This window comes from Pararge aegeria, chromosome 10 (genome assembly GCF_905163445.1).
Source record: "Pararge aegeria chromosome 10, ilParAegt1.1, whole genome shotgun sequence".
Classification (NCBI taxonomy): Eukaryota; Metazoa; Arthropoda; class Insecta; order Lepidoptera; family Nymphalidae; genus Pararge; species Pararge aegeria.
This window is the reverse complement of record NC_053189.1, coordinates 8508757-8530584: the sequence shown is the minus strand read 5'-3', so window position 1 is coordinate 8530584 and position 21828 is coordinate 8508757. Positions and strand designations below refer to the sequence as shown.

Here is a 21828-nt window from a genome sequence, read left to right as displayed (position 1 = left end):
ACGGCCTTAACAGTAGAAGGGCATAATTCTCCTCACACCAAGAAAGACTCATTGTGAGAGGAGACCCGTGCCCTGTAGTAATCTATCTATCTATCTATATATATAAAAGAGAAAGTGTGTGGGTATGTTCCGTATAGGCTCCGAAACGGCTGGACAGATTTCAATGTAACTTTCAGGGAATCTCCGGATTGACCTGGCGAGTAATCCTGTAAAGTTTGGTGACGATCGGAGCACTCCTATTTTTGAACGGTCAAACTGTCAAATACAGCTTTTATTTACTATGATGATATTCTATTGTTGGGTGTATTGTATCATGGGTGAAGATAATGATCTTTACCCGCTCATGAAGAGAATAGAAGAGAATGAATACGGAGAGAAATCAATTATTTAATATATATTGAGACTTAAATTAAAAATTTAACGATGTAAGTTTTTATATAATAATTATAGTTTTTATATAGTAATTTAAATAAAATAAAGCAAAATCTTGCCCGGCGAAGCGGGCTGGGTACGCTATTAAATAATAAATATCAATTGTTCTAACATGCCAATCCAGATATCACGATTTATAACATATGTGATTTAACTTAATAAACACGTTCATTTTTATGTCTATTATTGAATTACTAAGTAACTAGTTTTAATGTTTGAAACGTGATCATGTCGGATACTTTTAATATAGTTGTTACAAAATGGTTTATTTATGGGGTGAAAATGAATCTGGGCTATAAATAAGTTTCAAATCTGGAAATAAAATCTTAGACGATACTATACGATACTATACGAGTTGTTGTCTGGTTAGAGTTACGTGTTATATTAATTTGAAGGTACTGTTTTTACAAACTTATCGCACTATGATGAGATGTTGCAGACCCTAAATTAATGAAAACAGTATACTTATCACTATGTCAATCACTTATAACATATGGGATTGACACATGGGGAGGAGCGGCAAAGACTCATATGATACAGCTCGAAAGAGCACAAAGACTGCTACTAAAAGTTAGCCGCTTTTTACCATATTATTATTCCACAACGTCATTGTACCGTGAAAGTAAGGTACTGACGGTACGACAATTGTTCATTTTTAAACTTGTTATGAGATATCATATTCAAAATAAAAATAAAATTAATAACATAGGAAAAAGGCGACTTTATCAAAAATTTACGACTAATAAATTTAAAAAAATATTTACACATAATTTTCCATGCTTTCTGGGGAGCTATCTTTATAATCAGGTAAACAAAAGACTCAATATTGATAAGTTAAACATACATAATTGTAAAACTCGACTATATGACTGGTTAAGTGGGCTAAACTACGATGAGACTGAAAGCATTATTCAGATACTGAAATGATTCACATATGCCTAACACACACACATACCCACACACAGCCACACACACACTCACACACAGACACACACACACTCACACACACACTCCACACACACACACACACACACACTCCACACACACACGTACACGCATGAAAAACTATAAACTACAATTTATAAGACAATACAATTTAAAATAAATTATTACTATTCATTCTAATAAATCTAAAATCTTTGCATAAGTTAAATCTTCTGTTAAAATAAAGAAATTCATTATTTAAAATATAGAACACAAAGTTACTCTTACTTAATTTAAATATTACCGAATAACTGTGATTATAACATTACTTAAACTATATTATATTCATCCTTGTATACTTTATCCTGGGGAAAGGGCCTGGTGGCTTGAGATACAGGTTCTACCTAGTTCAAGCATCAGTCCCCACATTATAAATGTGTAACAAAATAGACCGTAAGCAACATTATATTGTACTCGTACTTATAAGTAATGTGGAGAAATAAATAAATCATTCATTCATTCATTCATTCATTCATTCATAGCGCACCCGTAGAGCATGAAATTTGTTAGAAATTTACAAAGTACACCTAAAGGTGATGAAAGTTTTACAAGAATTGGGAAATTCTATAAGGAGAGCGATAGCGTTTAATCATCAGCTTGTTTAAAATATACGTTAATAATTTTAATTTTACAGTAGCTAATAACATTACATGCCGATAATCCAAAATATACTCTCGAAATTTTATTTAAATTTCCATGTTTTTTACCATTATTATTTGTTTATTTATTTTATTTCAATTAGTACGGTTAACACCAATTACACTTATTAAATACATTGTAGATTAAATTATACAGGTTGAAACGAGAACACACAAATCCGGGACCTTATACTTAATAGGTACGCAGTGATCACCGCTGCGACAGGGATGTGAGGATGTCAATATAGTTACGAGATAACACCGCTTACGGACAGGCAGATAAATGGACAAACGGACATGCTTATTAAAACCTTCGACTACGGGAACCCTAAAATAGCATGAAGGTATGAACCATTCGAGGGTCCGTCGTGGGTTATGCAAGCATATCGCATAATGCGTACCTATTATGCTGTCACAACTAAGCCAGCCATTCGAGGGATGGTATAAAGAGGAACAACAAACAATATTGTGCCGCACAAAGGGCTCCTCTAATCAAACATCTATCAGGCTAAGCCGCACGGGGTTTAGCGGTAAAACAAACGAGCAAATTAGTCTCTGCTCGGCCTGACGGAGCCTGATTGATGGATGGGTTGCCGGAGTCTTACGCAATTAACTTCTGACGGGTTCCGCACGCCGCCAACAATTTTGGCTGATTAAAACGACCCCTAGATCCCTATAAGTCATGATCTATCACTACGTAAGAAGAATTACAAAGTTTACGCTATTTAAAAATAATAATTTTGATTGGTCGTAAGTACATGTCATATACTCCGCGCTTCTTGACTTATACGCCAGCTAGTGGCAAATATCAGAATCAAATTCAAAATGAATAAAAAATCAACAGTTTAAAAAAAAAATATTTAAATTGCTAAGTTTTTTGGAAAATCTCTGAATATACTTGTTTATATATTACTTTTGTAATAAATAAATTATTAATAAATTTTTATGACGATTGCGACATTCTATAATATTTAATGACAAGGTTATATCGACATGTGCTGATCTAACCTTCAATTTTCTACTATCAATTATTCTATTTAACAAATGAAAATATTTATTAAATGTGAAAGTGATATTAATGAATTTTATATACAATATAAGATGAAATAGCGAATATTAAATGAAATGGCGGAGTCCCAGGCATTTACACTTTCATCAATAAATAATAATAAAAGTTTTCTTCAATTGCGTGTAGTGGAAAAAAAAATAACACTTTTAAAAACCGGTATTTACTTTATAAACTACTCGTATATACCTAAACTTTCTGCTAACTTACAAACTCACGATTATATTTTTTGTTTGTCTCAAAGTTCAACGAACTGACAGCGCAAACTGATGCGCTGACGTTGCTAAAAATACACAGAAAGTGGGTTAATGGCGCTTCTTTCAATGTAATCAACCCTTCGTACGCGGCTCGATCTACTAAAAAGTAGTTAAGTACATAAAAGCAAAAAGCGTTTATCGCCTAATCCTAATAAAGCTAGGGACATATCCAACGGAATTGCATAGTGCGGGATTCGGCATAAATAATTAAAGATCAAAGTAAAAAAAAATTGTTTTAGTCACCTTATCATATCAACCCATTACCAGCCCTCTACAGGGCACGGGTCTCCCCCCAGAATGAGAATTAAGGCTTTAGTCCACGAAGTTAAGGTGGCCTCCACCCTCATTGTAGAACATTATGGAGGAGTCTCAGGCGCGCAGGTTTCATCAAGATGTTTTCCTCCACCGTCGAAGCAAGTGACATTTTAATTGCTTAAAATGCAAATAACTTAGAGGATGGAGGAGGAGAAAATAGAGGTGCATGCTGGGATTTAAGATGAAACTAGTCGTAGCTTGTGTTATGGGTACTAACAACGATGAATATTTTAATGAACAATATATACTTATAAGTTCTTATAATATCCAGGTAAAGACCCACTAACACACTGAAAACATTAATGTTCATCGCAGAAACACTTTTCAGCTGTGGGAATCGAATTAACGCCTGTCAAATAATCCTGTGGAGAGTTGATTAACTAATTTTACCAGTTTAACATTGTAACTTATGATAGTAATTTATTATTATCGTTCGCCAATATATATATTGGAGCAGCCTCAGAAGTTCTGAGCCATGCAAACTTCTCTGCCATAAGACAGGAAGTCAGAGTCCAGAGGTAGGAAGTAAATGTGCCGAGGAATACTCACTTTTGAGAAGCTTGGTGGATGGCATGGAACGAGTTCTGGGATTTACCCGTCAATACCAATTGCAGAATCGTGATGAGTGATAACATATTCCAAGTAGGAATGCCTTGCCCGGCGTTAGAGTGTTCTGTAGCTTATGTATATCTGACGATTTAAGATTTAGTTTCACATTCAAAGAAAAAAAACGTTTTCGTTCAAATTGCTTCCTAAATTCTCTCATCTATTCCCAGAAAAGTATCGTTTATCGAGGCAACAACGTTTCACTCGCTACTCAACCTTTTTAACAAAACAGGCGTCCTATACGAGAAACTCTTTCGAATTTACCTTTATATCGTACGAAACTCGACAAACTTATCCTTTACGTCCATAAATTATTTACCTATTGGACTTTGTGTCTTATTGGCTGGAGATAAAGTTGGTTGTTTGAGTTTGTTCGCTTCTTTAGATAAAACCGTATTGGGTAGGTTGTATTATTGGAAATTCCTGAATGTCCGGAGCGTTGCGATATCGGATGTCGTCGACTACTCGAGTTGCGATTGCAGCTAACTCTTATTACGTTCAAGCGAGCTTTTCACTTACCAGCTACGTGACGTTAAATGTTTTTATAAAGAATACTGCAATTTTGTCACAATTGCTATAATTATAAAATACTTACGATAATAATGTATCGTGTATCGTGTAACTACTAGCCTCGGGATAACCGAGATCAATCCCTGGCACGCACCTCTAATTTTCCGGTGTTATGTGCGTTATTGACAAATGCAACAATCATGAAAATTTTACTACTGTTAGTTAACTCATATGCAGAAGTTTATTTTGAGAAAAGTCCTACAGTTATGCCATACATTCGCTTGAGAAATATCTATCAACTTATCTCATACCTTAAAATGAGCAATTCTTATATATGTGTACGATATACTATACATACTATTATACACTACAACAATACACACATCGCCATCCAGCCCCAAAGCAAGTTTAGCAAGTATTATAGTAACTATTAAGTCACTCGCTGTAGGTATAATATCACTTTAAGACTTTCTTCCCACAAACAAACAATGTTTTTAATAATAAACACACTAAACATAGATATTATAATAGTTATACATATGCTGCCGTGGACTTTTTGTAGGCATTATTAAGATTTACAACTTTTCTATAGAACTCAATCATATACCTCATCGTAAAGGCAGCGTTCGACCGTTTTTTCTTCGACTTACAGATCTGACTACTACGCAAAGTTCTTTATTTATTTTATGTTTTTATTTGTGTATATTTTGTTTATGTATTCGTATGTAGTTATTTGAATGTAGGTTTATAATAATTTTACACCACCTATTTATTCTCGCCCTTGTTGTCTTTTAATCCTAAGGTTGCCTGGCAGAGATCGCTTTTAAGCCTTTTGTATTCTACTCCAGTTTTTTGTGTTTCTCTCTTTTCGTCCTTTATTTAACTTAACTGTGTAGTGGTGTACAAATAAAGAGTTTAAATAAATAAAGTTCTTTGAGTTTTCAGTTTAATATATAATTTTTAAATCGGTTCAGTAGATCCATATATTACTACTTACAACGTCACAAACTCACAACCTCACAAACTCACAAACGTTACCTCTTTATGATATTAGTATAGATGTATAATAATATTCATGAAATAATACATAGGTCTCTTATTATGAACTGTGTGTCAAATGTTTCAGTTTTAGAAACAGTATTTCAGCAGCGATATATATTATAATAATTCAGAATGCTATGATCTAATAAATAAGTATGACAGAGCACTTACTGCTTCTAATATGAGTAAAAGGGTCTCGACGTATTTATGCCTAATTTCAAAGAAGCTTATGTTTGCATGAAGATTAAAGGCCTTACAAAATTCATGATCCATCTTTCAAAGGCCGATAGGCGTAGGCGAAAACAAACTAGTAAAGTGGGAACTCCCATAAAGTGTCAGTTATTACATTAATAACGCAGGGCCGCAAAAACCCAACCCTTTTTGTTTATCCCGAGGGATAGCTGCAACTTTCACCTACTGTGATGAGGCCGTGGATGTATAAATACGATTAGGACTGGAGTAAATTATCATTAAGGACTTATTTAATCTTAAAATACCTATCATGAATTATTAATAGCTTTTGCTACTGGCTTCGCTTCGCTCTTGATTTTATTAACCAATTCGGGTTATGCTCCTCTTTAAGTTATAGAACTTTTGCGTACGCAAAATTTCGTGATATTCGCTTGAGTAGTTAGCGCGAAAGCGTATCAAACATACAAACAAACTAACATTTACATTAATTATAATATTAGTCAGGATACCCTACGGAATGAATTACATACACAATGAATTACATTACGTGTATCTACTATAGAAACTTAAATGTTTTCTGTTCAATCAAGGCCTAAAAATGAACTTTCGAAACTTAGGTCCAAAATTTTATTAGGGCCAAAAAAAGGGGAAAAGCTATAATTATTTTACTCTACGAAATTATACCATGTTCCTGATATTTTTAGTATCATGTCGGGAGTTCCACTACAACTCGTTATTTTCAAGTTACACTACCGGAGCAGAATCTCGTTAGAATCTGTTTTTCGATGTTCTCTCTATGTTCTATTCTATTTCTGTTTTATAAAGGAAGACTTTGTAACTGTCCAAATTTTCTAGGCTGGTAGATGAAATTTAAAATAATTTCACAGCGGCCAAAGTCCTTGGAAAATCATTAATATATTTTATTAATAACCATTTTCGTTTTGGCGTGATCAAAACTTAATTTTAAATATTCTGTTATACGCAAAATTGGCTTATCCAATACATTTTTAGTTCCACAAACTCTGACCAATGTCGGTCTGTCTGATTTATTACCGCTTTCCGCAAAAACCAGGCATCGTGAGCATTCTCGCTTTGTTCGTCGGATTGTATTTACCTTCATCCGTTAATACTAAGCTTTTTTCTTCTGTTCCTGTCATTCCATTATTTTATCTTCTTCCTTTTTTCAAAATAGTGTAATTTTTGTTATTAACTTTCTGAAGCTTTTATTACTGTATACCATTGGTTATAGCCAATCACCAATCATTATCTTCCGATTTGCAAACCAAATATAACTTTTTAAAGAAAAATTAAAATTAGCTATAAAATGTATCCGATTTTCGTAGGTGGGTAAATTGCAGATGATTTGTCTGCAATTTACCCATTTATTAGGAAGTATTAATTCTTATTAGGAAAACTCAAGCATTTTACATCTAGCTAAAAATAAAACAACACTAATGGATTTACCAATATTATAATATTACAACTGTATAAAATTTTTATTTTTTTTGTACATATTTTGGTACAAGTATGTTTTTACGTTTAATAGTATAACTTTACGTTTTGCAGGAATCAATAGTTAATATTCGACATCTGCATTTAGTTTTATATTGACAGGCCCAATTTGTGTTTCTAGGATAGTAACATATTTATCAATGGTTTCTAGTGAATAAGGACTTGCCTTCGAATTTAATAAAGAATTTTCGTTTTTAAATCAGGAGGCGTAAATTTAGATTATATAATTTATATTCTATAAACGTTAAAAAAAAACTGAAAGAACTATTCCTATATAAAAGGACCACGAAAACTTAGTTAATAAATGGCAACAACCGTACAAAATAAGGATCCTAGTCCAACGCCACATAAGTTTCCAAGTTAATGTTTAAATAAAGATAACACAAAACACATGATTTCAGAACTCCATACAAACAGAGTAAACGTAACTCAGACGTTGTGGTAACTTGAACACTTAAAATAATTATACACTTGGGGCTTTTGAGATTAACACAGGAGACGAACATATGTTAACCAGATCCGTGTTAGAATTCGTGCTGCTGTAGAAACATGACTATGTGAGACTGTGTATACAAACAAAGAAAACAGAACACGATCTGTTTGTGTAGGAATTCCTGACCTTTGCATTAGACTACGTGACATCTGTAATGATGTAGTTTAATAACTAAATCTTAAATAAATAACTTTGGCATCTAAAATCAAACTGCATCAGTAATTATATTTGCATTACAACAATAGATAAAGCCAAATGAGCGTATTTATTTTACCGTAGTATCAAGATAAGAATCTGATAAATAAATATTGAATGAGTTCGTAACTTTCCCTATTTATGCTAAATATTTCATAATATTAAAAGTTTACGATTACATCTTATCTAGAAATAAATAAATTTATATTTGGTTTTAATCTAGGTTTTATAATAATTATTTGTTTGCGGTTTATCACGAACGCTAATTTTCAAGAACACAAATTCGAGATTACAGTGGAACGTTTCACCAAGGAGCTTCCCAATGTCGTAGGGGTCTTAAACTTAGGTTTATTAAGCTAACTAAGACTATGATTATTTTACAAAAAAAATACGCAAGAAAATCTATTTTGTTTTAGTAATTAACTAAACGATTTTACATTTCGTATGATTCTAGCTATTGCCCGCGTTAGTTTTAGTGGTATAAAAGTAGTCCGTCCGTCTGTGCATCCGTTAATCCGTCCTTTAAAATAGCTCTATGCTAAAAATCTAGTTTTTTGTTGCGGCGTTAAGGCGAGAAAGAAGGACAAACAAGCAAACAGACACTTTTACATTTATAATATTGGTAAAGTAAATTAAAAAATAAAGGTTAAAAAAAAAGTAAGTAACCATTTAACCAACATCTTAAGAATACGATTTGCACTCTTACTCTCATATGAAGTCGAATACAGCGTCCAAATAAAATTGACTTAATAATGCATATTTTAAGTGTAAAATTATTGTTTGTTTGCACCCAATAGGCTCCGAAACTACTGGACCAAATTTAACCATCATTTTATTACCAGAAAGCTTAATTATCACAAAGAAGCATAGGCTATAAAGTTTATTCAAAAATATTAAAGATCCTTAAAAAAATAGCCGTAATGTAACCCAAAGTAGCAAAAAGTGGCGTGCGCTGAGAAAACTGTGTATTTATTTTCGCACGAAATCGTGGGTAACCGCTATTTATATCAATGTAGATACAGCTTAAAATGGGAGTTTCTGGGTGAGGTGTATAACTGTCCACTACACATATATTTCTACTTCGAAATTTAACGGGTGATGTCTCTGACTCTTCATTCTCACTGTAACGTGTGAGCTGCCCACACCACCTTCTGTGACATTCGCGCTGGCGTGCGAAAAGTCGTTGTCTATCACAGCTACGCCCTGAAAAGATAATTTTTTTTCTATTAAACATCATATTTACAAACCTATTGCATAAGAATATCTTTTTTACCATATTTCAACATATTTAAGTCTCATCGCTATTAATGTACAGCCCAATGCTCGATATAAGTCTTTTGTAAGGAAATTCTATCTATTGCCGCTTGTATCCAGCGACATTTTGCCATTGGTTTCAGGGAATCGCCGTTTTAGAACCTTGGGGCATAAACGTCCAACGTTCCCTAGACCTATGAGCGTCACATTTTGATGAAGTCATAATGATGGCTTCTAGCTCATTCAGCGTTGTAGGTCTCTGATCATTGTACGGATCACTTAGAAATACTCCGACAATTAGATTACTATTTCTATTGTCCGCTGAGTTATTATGAGCATACAGGCTCATAGTCACCTAACATGATTCGAAGTCATCTTTGGTATAACGCACTTTAACAAGCCTTTGATGGGCCCACCTAGTGGCGACAATGCGGATAGACGGTCTCAGATTGTCAAATGTCAATTTTTATAATTGATAATATGATAATAAGTGGGTTCGGGGGTTTAACGTGCTCTGCGAGGCATTGAAGTCATCCAAAGGCCTATTTGAACATTTTAGCGACAGATTGGCGCCATTGATACAAGGCAGACTAATAATTACTTCTTGACATTTTAGTACATGTAGGTTACTGGGACATGGTAAATATGTGAATTAGGTAGGTGCACATACGAGTAAATCTTTGGTATTAGTAATATCAAGGTCAGAATACAGACAGATCTTCCATATAAATAAATAAAATATAAATAAAATAAAAACCTCAAAGAGTCTCTTTGATTCGAAAAAAATACGTCGTATTGAGCTCATCGTATAATTATTTGAACAACTCCTCATGTTGACTGACGACATCAAGTGAATCACAGATAGTCTTTGGACTCCCTACAAAAGATGATAGCGATGACATAACCTAACAGTCCCTTATAAACTATTTGTCCATAAAAACATTTCTACGGTCTACGGGACATAGACGAGCCACATTATACTGAAGTTAAGACTGAGCTGATTTCAACATATTTTTTTTTATTGGATTGACAGAAAAAGTGGCCAATGTATACCAACTTAATTTTACAGATTGTTTGAAATAACGGATATTACTAAGTGGGAGTTATTGCATAAGCATGTCCCAATGGTTTCAATAAACCTTATTAAGTTTCTTAACAATAGCAATTAAACTAAACGAGCTTAATACTCAATAACTGGTGATTGTACGAACTCAATAATGACTGTAGAATGTTTGGCAATGGTTTAATACAATCACAATGTTAGTCAATATGGCGACGTTGCATCTGCGCAAGCTGATTGCGAAATTCCATCCAATTATAATGACCACCGGCGAGGAGAATAATATTATAAGCAAATAAACTTTTGACCCCCCAAAAGTGTAACTTTGTAAGACCAGACGCAAACATGATAGTTTTTTTCGCCGCGAAGGAGAAGGGCAATTTACATTATAGGGTGCAAAACAGGACCCTGTTACCAAGCCTCCTCCATCGGTCAGTCCGTCCGTCAATATGTCCAGCAAGCGTTACAGCGGGACCGTAGCTTCAGCCGATGAAGCAATTTTTAAATATAGTTTTTTTTTACTGTCTACTTTAGAACTGTAATAGATATAAGCTTCAAATATGCACTCTTATCCGCCAAATCCATAGAGCGTGCGACCTTGGCGTTTCATAGCATACACAACATCCATTGCTGTCACCGTTTTTCTTTTCGCATGCTCTGTGTAAGTGACTGCGTCGCGAATCACATTCTCCAAGAATATCTTCCAAACGCCTCTAGTTTCTTCGTATATTAATCCAGATATTCTTTTCACACCACCCCGCCTGGCCAGTCTTCGGATGGCAGGTTTGGTTATGCCCTGGATATTATCTCTGAGGACTTTCCTGTGACGTTTCGCGCCTCCTTTGCCTAAACCTTTCCCGTCTTTTCCGCGACCTGCCATGATTGTTGTCGTTTGTAGACTGGCCAATATGTTTATGTTCAAATAACAGACATACTTAAACTTATAGTCAAATAGCAAATAATAATAAAATAAAGTTTCCTCGAAATTTTTTCACCTTGATGTTGCCATGGTATTTTATTGTAATTTCCGACAACAACTTATATCGTCTGTTGTTTTAAGTGGACCAATTTTGAAGCGGTTTGTTGCCTTACATAGGTAATATTGTTAGAGTAAGAGCTAGTACCGAAAACGAAGAATGACGGACGGTTTGGGGTAGGAGGTATCTCGCCAGTTCGCAACCTCTTTTTGTTTTTGTATGTTTTTTATCACACCTATTTTCAAGTGGTTTGTTGCATTAAGACATTGGAAGCACGTTTAGAGTTCTTAGATATAGCTTGTATAAATAACCGAGAAAAAATATATAGGTACTCTAAATCCGCATGATCCCTGGAGGAGACTGGCTGATTTTGCGATTAAAAGGGAATTATAAACTTACCTCTTAAAACAGATAGGTTAATCCATCAATAAAAATATTTATTTATAAGGAGCGTTGGCGCCTAACAGATGGTCGTAAAAAATATTCTAAAACAAATACAACAAGTCTGTCTTAAAATTTTAAGACTATATGGTATTCCGAAGCGGTGATAGTACATTCGAATCCCACAACGCACCTCTAACTTTTCTTAGTTATGTGTGTATTAAATAATTAAAAATATCACTTGCTACAACGGTGAAGGAAAGCCGTGAGGAAACCTGCATGCGTGCGAGTTCTACATAATTTTCTCGAAAGATGTGACGTGTGAAGTGAAGTCCACCAATCCGCACTGGGCCAGCGTGGTGGACTATGGCCTTAACCCCTTCTAATTTTATGAGGAGACCAGTGCTCTGTAGTGGGTCGGTAATAGGTTGATGCGATGTTAATGATGATCATTCCATCCCGACCCCTCGTAATGTGCGATAAGGGCAAGATGAAGATGGCCAAGAAACATAATATATTATATATACATTTTCTGTGCTGCGGTATTGTTATAAATTTAGAATGGTGACCTCAAATATATGTAAAAAAAATAGATAGATTATGGGTACCATTTTAACACCTACCATCATCATGATTTTAATGGGTAGTAGTAGCATAGAGGACGCTGCTGCCCGTTCTCTGTTATCACGTACCATAGATAACTTACCATAAATTCAGTAAATTAAAACGATTAGCATGGTACTATACATCCCGAGTTTCTTTAAGCGGAGCTAGCATACATATAACAATAAACATGTGTGTATGATAATATTGCACTCAAATACGAAGAACTAAACTAAACGCATGGTAATAGATTAGCTCATATTTTTAATGGCTTTACCTACTTTATTTAAACCTACCATAAATTCAATAAATTATAACGATTGTAATGCATGCTCAAGTTGCGTAAAATAAGGGAAGTACGTACATACCTAAATTGCGAAATATGTATACAATATAGTGGTTAACAATATCACTGTTTGTATGTAGGTATATTAATTTTAAACACAGATTTACTTATCTATCAAAACGGAAATCACAGCCAACCAAGGTCGAGCGTTAAGTGTATATAAATTTTTTTGCATGTGTGATTTGCGTTATTGACCTATTATAGAAACGGACGGATTTTACATGGCTTTACCAAATGGAGTTTTAGTTATTCCAATGAGCTAACGTACTTATTTTGTTATGAGTCATGCTAATAATTTAGTGGTAATGATGAAGAAAGTAGAAACGGTTGTTTATTGTAATTGATTCTGTACACAAAACGGAAACGAAAATATTATACGTGATTTTTAGTTTTGAATTTTAACAAAGGTGTTCAAAGCACGTGTTTTTTTGTAAGTTAATACGAAGCGATTTCTTTTTCTTTTGCTTTTTTTTTTAGACAGCATATCTCGTCTACTAGTCGGAAATTAGTATTAATCAATCTTAAACTTAGTAGCGCTATCATATTTGTTATACTTCCCTATAAATATAAGGATAGCATTAATAAATTAAATCTGCCATCCTAAGATTTTAGAATGCATTGAATATTAACGTACCGCATAAGTTAGTTGGTAAAGTCGAGGTCTTGTTGATAAAATGACTATCCACTCTTGACTTGGAAATACTGAATTTATACGTAGCAGAAAATGTTGGTGCCAGACTGGTTTTCCAATCTTTGGCTTTTCAGAAACGTGGATGAAATCGTTTTGTTAGAGTTAATTGGCTGTCAACCACATCAGGATGCCACTGCAGAAGTCGATATTAGTAAAATGTAGAACTGCTCGTGATTTTTTTGTTGATAAAAAATTAACAGATAATCGATAAATTAAACAGATTATCGCCAAACAAAAGCAATAAACGTGTAATTTCATCAGTTATTAAAATACGAGTAGATCGAATTATTCAGCAAGCATACTCAGTTTTACAAGTTTCATTAAAACTATTAAGATGCCAAATAATATTAATTGTTTCCTAAACAACCAATATTACAAGAATGAACACATTATTCAAGTACAAATCACGGAGCGGCGAAAAATTTCACACCGAATTACGCAGTTTCTAATAAAACTAACTTTGAAACAACTGTAGTTCTTTAGGCTAGCCATGCCAGCAAGTATCTAATATTTTATTGAATATCATGAAATTTCATAAAAGCAGTAACATCCTTATTTCTCTGCAACGCATACTTTGTATTCAAAATTTAAATTACTTGTACCAAAGAATCCATAAGAAAGAATCCGACAAATTAACAATCCTTAGTGGTAGAATTGTTTTGAATTTACGCCTCCCAGCAGAACGGTTCTAGGGTGGACTAAATTTGATCCTCGATTGGTAACCAAATCTAACAAGTTTTACTTTTATCCATCAGTACTTATCAAGAATATTTAATGCGTGATGGGCATTAAATTTTCTTGATAAGTACTGAGGTCAGGAGATGTCAATATATCTGCAAAACTTTCGATCGAGTTGGACGGAAATCGGAAATTTACCTTAATAATTCTCTTTTCTGGATCTTGGTAAGACAACACCTTTATTCTCTTCTTGAAAGGAATCGCAAAATCCTTAACCCTCTGATGGAAGACCATCTTCCTGTGCACTGTATCACCGACAATCATATCGTAGGTCCAGGAACAACACAAAAAACATAAAAAAGTTAGTAGGAATAGAACACGCATATCGGCTGCAAAACTAACACAACACAAACTGTCATTTTACGTGTGTACAAGCTCAACGACTGGCTGGCGGCAAATGACTAATGAACGAACGATAACCTCGAAGCCCGATAGTAAATACTTAGTTCATTTCCCCGATATTAAAAACAACTTATAGAAATTATGTTTACAGAATTCGTTAAAGCGAATTGATAACCAAACTTAATGCTCGTTTTCCTTATCACGACTTTACTATTTTTTTCATAGATATACGAGTACGATACGAGTACGATATGAGTTCAACTAAGTTTCTAAACCCTGTGTTTATTTGGTAAGGCTAAATAGAAAACAATGAACAATAAACTGATTGTTGCCAACACGTATGTGTAATTTGTTGGCTGGAATACGAATGAAATCATCTATATGTAGTCAAGGCTATGTCTTCTAATCTTTCGTTAAGTATACCCTACCACAATAATTATTATCAGAGCCAACATGGTATTCATGATGTATCACTGTTTGGGTTATATATAATTCGCCTTACAAGAATTCAAAACTTCGTGTCGCTTGCTGTCGAATGTTGTTGAATGTTGTGTCGAATGATTAATAGCTTATGCACATAAGTAATTGACCACTCACAGCAAATGTATTGATATTAATGATTTGCCGTTCCACTTTATAGTTAAAGACTCAAAAGGTTGCCTATAAAAGTGCCATAACTACTTATTCCTTGTTTTACGTGACATCTTTATGGAGTATTTTTTACTGGGAGACTGGTTTCCTGCAGAACATGCAACTAAGTATGCATTAATTTCGTGGTTTAATGTAGTGCAACAAGCTACTGCAGAGTTCTTAGAGACCTTAGTGCACAATACAATCGACGTCGCTTCGAGCTTTCATTTCTTGTATCAAATTTCATAAAATTTATCTTTTACTTGTGAAATTCCCACCTTTCATACAAATAAATTTTGACGGCCGATTGGTGCAGTGGGCAGCGACCCTTCTTTCTGAGTCCAAGGCTGATTCCCATAACTCGATAAATGCTTGTGCGATGAACATGAATTTTTTTCAGAGTCTGGGTGTTTATATGTATATTATCAGTATTTATGTATACTGTTCATTAAAATATTCATCAGTCATCTTAGTACCCATAACACTAGATGGCCAGGTCAGTATTGTCGTAGTATGTTTATTATTGAAGTACCATCATATTTATTATGTATCTACTATCTTTAAAATTAAGTATTGGTTCGAATCTCAGCACGAACTTTTCTAAGTTATGTGCGTTAAAAGCAATTAAAATATCACCTGCTTTAGCGATTAAGGAAAACATCATGAGGAAACCTGCATGCCTAATCCCATTATCTTCTCAAAGGCGTTATACTTTCCCACCTTTCACACGTTAGCCCACCAATCCGCACTTGGCCAGCGTGGTGGACTGCGGCCTAAACCCTTCTCAATGTGGGAAGTATAGTCCTGTATCCTGTCGTGTCCTGGACCGATAATGGGTTGATATAATGATGATAATAATGAATGGTTATAAATTTTGTCGTTCCTGTAGGTTTTTATTATAATAAAAACGTTCGAAAATAATTAAAGTAAATTTAGCAATGTATTTTTCAGCTTACGGAAACCTAAAAACGGAAGTTGATTAATAATTTTAACTTTTAGGTGACTATAGAAACTGCATAATGAGGAATTCTGGGTACGATATTAATTTAAAATATATAAATGTGGTCGTCCATGGATATTGTGCGTTATCTGTGGTCACGTGGGTGGCAGCATTGGACTAGCGGCGCGCTCGGCGCGGGCTTAAACGAAAAACGGGTGGTACGACGGCTGGAAAAATGGCGGGAAGGCTGTAGATTTTTCCATTCAGTTGGCCGCATGCAAAAATGTTGTAAGCGTATTGGAAAAATATAAGTAACCTCGGTATTGTATTAAGGATTATTTAATAAAAGATTACGGTTCGTATTGAGCCTGCAGCAGTTTGGATTTTGTAGTCCTACAAACGGTTATTCCTGTACCGTCCTATTTATTGTAATGTTCAGACATATCAATTGCATTCTATAAATATGTATTAGCATAACTCCTGCTAAAAGAACATTATTATACTTACCTGCATATTGGTGTTAATTAATAAATGGTGTATGTTTTAGATAGTCTTTTAATATAAATTAAAGATTCGAAGCTGCCATGATTGTTTTTTTTTATAAGGAGCATACTGCATAACCAAATGGTTACGAGAGACAATTTTAAGTAGGTAAGAACGGATTCATCAGAAATTCTCTTTCGCATTTTATTTTATGGTACCTATCTCATTAATTACTTTTTTTCTTTTGACAGAATGATTAATAGCTTACTTCTCGGATACTGACAGGAAAATTTAACAAACTCTTTGGAAACAACCCGAATGCCGCCATTTTTGATCATTTTCAAATCAGTCTTCGAAAGTTGTTTAAACGTTTCATTTATAATTGACGGAAATTAAGGCCTGTCACACTGTCGCTACTTGGAGCCCTAAATTATAACTTTGAGAAATAGTAATTATTATTTTTAAGGGCGTGCATAATACTGTGTCGTAACGCTCAAACTGTACTATCTTTATATATATGTTTCTTGTGTGCGTGTGTATGTCACTGAACTCCTCCTAAACGGCCGGACCGATTTCAATTAATTTTTCGGTATGCGTTTGGGTGGCACCCTGGATGGTTTAGATTCACAAATCAGCCCGACAGATGGCGCTGGGGTCCGCTAGTATAAGTATATTTTTATGTGACAATATCAGATTGCACAGTTTTTTTATAATTTTCTGTTTAATTACAAGGTAGCTCTTGACTGCAATCTTTTTGGCGGTAAGTATTGATGCATTTTAAGACGATATCGGGCTAACCTTTAGTCAGGTATAATAAACTCTTAGACCTGATCGGTTTCTATGCTGTATCTCTGTATCGCAGCACGTTTTTATTAATAGGCATACATCAGAACAGAAATGTGACACCACAACCAAGCTGGGAATCGAACCTTGGACCTCCGTTTTATACAAGACAGCTCTTACTCAGCTCTTTTAGATTTTAAAATTCACTTATTTGGGATTGTTTTAATGCATACAAATTGAATTGGCGTTTATTAGGGAAAAATAATAAATAAAAAAAAATATATACTAGGACGATATATCTAGTACAAGTACCCATAAGGTACTTAAATAACTGATGAATATTTTTATGAATATGAAAAATATACAAAAATACATATAATATAAAAATAAACACCCAGACACTGAAAAACATTCACGTTCATCACACAGACATTTTCCAGTTGTGGGAATCAAACCCACAGCCTTGACTCAGAAAAAAGGGTCGCCACCCACTGCGCCAATCGGCCGTCAAATATGATGGTCAGGTTAGAAGGGCCGCTGAAACTTCGGTAATATAGTTACATAGGTTGATGTTTAATTTCACTAATTTGTATGTACGAAAAGGGTAAGGCCGTTTAGTTAACGGCACAGGACCAACACCTCCGTGTAGTCTGTAAGTGAAAAGGGTTGGATAATTGCTTTCATTTTGATTAATCACTCATTTGCTAGCCTCTGTCTTGCGGGTGTAGTTCGGAACAAACTTAGGCTGGCCTTTTGTGGTTCTACGGTATTCGCTCAGAATTAAAAAGTTTCAGTAACCTAGGTATATTGAAGATTCATGTGTAGGTTTTACTTATATATCCGTAAGGTAATATCTAACTAGGACACCACAGCCAGCCAGCGGAGTTTTTAAGCTACCAAGCAGGAAACACGTGGTGAGCGGTCTCCCTTTCAGGCGGGACAAAGTTTAGCCCAGGCACACATCCATAACTTTTTGGAGTAATGCGCATCTTTATTTTAAGCAATTAAATATCACTTGCTTTGACGGTGAAAGATAACATTGTGAAGAAACCTGCACGTTCGAGAGTTCTCCATACTGTTTCCAAAGTGAATTGTAGTGAAGTCTAACAACTCACACTTAACCACGAGACTCCGACCTTGTGGTGGCCCAGCAATAGGTTGATAACTATGATGATGAAGCAAGAAACACTAAAGCAGATACCAGGTTCAGCAGTTTTAAAATAGACGTCTAAAATTGCCCCGGTTTTGATAAAAGAACGAGCGGTATGCGAGAGGCGTCCGGCCCCTGGTAATGGAACAGATGATCGAGAGTGTGATACGCGTAATAGTAGAACTATATAGTAGTTAGTCGCTTGCCGAAACAAAAATTGGTTGTGAAACCAATGAACATAATGCGGACACTCCGACTGGTTGCGCCACCACTGGTTTCGTAATGAGATAGTACTCAAAGAGTTCTGAGACTTTCTAAGAACTCAGTTCGTTCCGTTCTACGAACTTTTAATACTAATACCTTTCTACGTCATTCATCTATAACAGTAGCCAAACCAAGACAAGTCCGAGCAAGAATGGCCAATGTCTAGAGCACTTTGGGTGCATTCGCAGTCTGCAGTCTTAAGATGATATGAATATGGGCAAGTCTGATTAAAATAGCGGTTAGATAAACAATCGGGTCACGAGTTAGGTGACCGCTGCCAGTGATTATTTGCACCAAAGACGCCAACAATACGTCCGTCGACCGCTTGTTTATCCTCCCCTTGAATATCGCAAGCGCGCTGCAGTATTTATCTACTATAGCGTCGAGGGTCTAATCTCTTAATCCTTTTATCCTATGAGAGAGGACGCTGGTATCCAGCACTGGGATATGAATAGGCTGAAAATGATGATCATAGTTTATTTCTCTCGTTGGCTAGCTTGCTCGCTCATTTTCTTTATCGAAACTAACCCGAAGATCGCAAACGTACTTTTCGTAGACTAAGATTTTTCACTCTGAGACTTACCAATATTTCTTTCAACGCAAGGTTGAAGTTAGAGAATGTAGTATATTTCTCTATAGCTGTATTAAAAGATGGACGATTGAAGGTATTTCTCGTTAAAAAGCGTAGTTGTGCTCGCTAAGTAGTGTATTGTATTTATTCTCTTCTCTCTTCTTATTTGTGCACTCTTGGCAGAGTGGTCGTGGCTGCTGAGATGAATTTCATGGCGCTAGGGATAATTGGATTGCACGGCTTCCCGCGCGAGTCTTCTCCCCTTTTGGCTGATAGCGTGTCGAAAACATTCCACCACGGTTGTCTGGGTCAGCGATTTCACCGTATCTGTCCAACGAGTAGGTGACCGCCCTCTTGCCCTTTTTCCTTCAACCTGTCCTTGCACCACCAATCGTTCAATCGACCTTCAAATCGTTCAATTCCTTGTGATGTGGCCAAAAAACTTGCACCACTAAACCTACTACATTGTATTTATCATTCTCCTAAAATTATCTGCGGTGCACACACATTAAAAGTGTATTCATTAATTAATACCAGGGAATAATAACTACCTAGAGTAAAATTTTTGCACCTGTGAAAATTGTACGAAATGAAAACAATTGGTGATACATACACTCGTATAGCTATTCACCTAGCGGCAGGGGCTTGGGTGGGATTGCGCAGTAAGCCGGGATTTACCCGGGTTCATTCCCCGCTACAGTGATATAGCTAGAACCGAACGCGCTCTAGGAAAGGAATTCACTCGACAAGCTTGCATTTTCTTTTTATTTTAAAGTTCTACAATTGTCTTAGAGCGCGTTTATCGGAGTGGAAAAGCGTGTCTGTTTTATTGTTTTGATTCTTTATCGTATTTCGTGTATACGTCGCAGGATAATTACACAAATTGAGTTGTTTGCGAATTACCTAGAACGATTACAGAAGAGCAGAAATTGGAAAACAAAAAATATAAATAAAACCTCTAAAATCTATCGCAAAAATGTTTCAAATCGAAAATGAAGTTTCTGTTATAAGCGAGCGTAGGTATTTAATCTTTTCAGCGTATTCATAATATTTATCCCAATAGCGGCCCTCTAAAGGCTGTGGGTCTCAGAATAATAAGGGTTTAGGCGCTAGTATACTTTTCTGACTAAGTATTAAAGTAAACTCTTAGGCATACAGGTAACCTTATGACGCAAACACTCATACTTGTAACTCCGAAAAGCAAGAGGCACTCTTTAGCTTGAAGCTATATTATTAAAAAAGTATGTGTGTTTTACTGTACACACGTAAGTAGTGAAACATCTTTATGACATAATGTTTTTATTTTAATTTTATTTAAAACAAGGTAAAAAATGCAAGATATTTTTTTTTCCTTATTTAAATTACATTCAATTCAAAAAAAAGCAAAAAGCCAACATCACGCGGTGTTCCCAGGCGGTCACCCATCCAAGTACTGACCGCGCCCGATGTTGCTTAACTTCGGTGATCGGACGAGAACCGGTGTATTCAACATGGTATGGACGTTGGCATCAGGTAGAATGAATTACCCAATCAGAATATGACAATCTGTCAGATAATATAAATACCCATGAATGGCAGCGTTAAATCTTTAACCTTTTGTTGCAAGTCGCATTAGAAGTTTCACTTGAAAAGTAGAGATAATTTAATTTTATGTACACTAAACTAACTTGCTATAACTAGTGATAACCAGGCTATTATATATATTTTTAACCGCATTTTATATTTTTATTCGCAACACCATACAGAACCTAGAAAATCCGCTTACTTATGTTCCGCTTTGATACCGAAACATCGATCTTGAAAACCGTTGGCTTTGGACATCCTTTTATTTCTGATTGATTTGTTATTGCGTGGAAACCTTCATAGATTTGTATGCGGTGTTAAAAAAAACATAAGCGAAACTGATTGATAAAAATAATTGTATGGGGTATACTTTATACTTATAATTGCGTAATTAGTACGGTGTTCTTTTAAGACAGCAGCCAAAGAACTCTTAAGTGTATAAAATACCAAGTAAGTATGTTGCTATTAAACTTTACACCTACCAACCAAGTGTACCTACTACAGCGAAGGTAGCATAAAAATACATTGGTTATTATACTTTTTATTTATAGTCTCTTTTTGTTATTAGAACTGCTTCAATATCCCGAAGCGATAACCTTAAAAATAAATCTCGAGAAATGTTGTTTTTATTCAAACACATTGTCGAGTATGAACAATCGTCCGTTTGGTTAAGAAAGCATACATCGCCGCCATATAGACGGAGATAACAAGGTCTCCCGGATCTCTACTAAAATCAGTAAATCCCTACTCTTATAAAGCAGCTTACATACTCAGCAAAAGTTGTTAAAAGTACAGTTACAAAGTTTGTGCT

General features: G+C 35.0%; 2 protein-coding genes and 1 non-coding gene across 3 annotated transcripts; all 3 read right to left on the bottom strand.

The window, feature by feature from the left end:
- Positions 1–7567: 7567 nt before the first annotated feature.
- Positions 7568–14987, bottom strand: LOC120626807. Its single transcript, XM_039894556.1, has 2 exons — positions 14430–14987; positions 7568–9444 (listed from the first exon to the last, which is right to left on the bottom strand). Exons 1-2 carry the CDS (start codon positions 14613–14615, stop codon positions 9304–9306), a joined length of 327 nt encoding a protein of 108 aa, XP_039750490.1. The 5' UTR covers positions 14616–14987; the 3' UTR covers positions 7568–9303.
- Positions 11117–11455, bottom strand: LOC120626808 (histone H4-like). The gene has a single exon (XM_039894557.1). It carries the CDS (start codon positions 11433–11435, stop codon positions 11124–11126), a length of 312 nt encoding a protein of 103 aa, XP_039750491.1. The 5' UTR covers positions 11436–11455; the 3' UTR covers positions 11117–11123.
- A 5855-nt stretch (positions 14988–20842) lies between the features above and the next one.
- On the bottom strand, positions 20843–20961 carry LOC120627167. Its single transcript, XR_005658892.1, has one exon. It is a non-coding gene; the product is annotated as a 5S ribosomal RNA (ribosomal RNA).
- Positions 20962–21828: the final 867 nt, after the last annotated feature.

Coding starts and splice junctions, on each gene's coding strand:
- LOC120626808 (XM_039894557.1), bottom strand. CDS start 11,435: ATGGCAGGTCGCGGAAAAGACGGGAAAGGTTTAGGCAAAGGAGGCGCG.
- LOC120626807 (XM_039894556.1), bottom strand. CDS start 14,615: ATGCGTGTTCTATTCCTACTAACTTTTTTATGTTTTTTGTGTTGTTCC. Junction 9,445..14,429: donor CAGAAAAGAGAATTATTAAG/GTAAATTTCCGA, acceptor TTATCTTTTCAG/GGCGTAGCTGTGATAGACAA.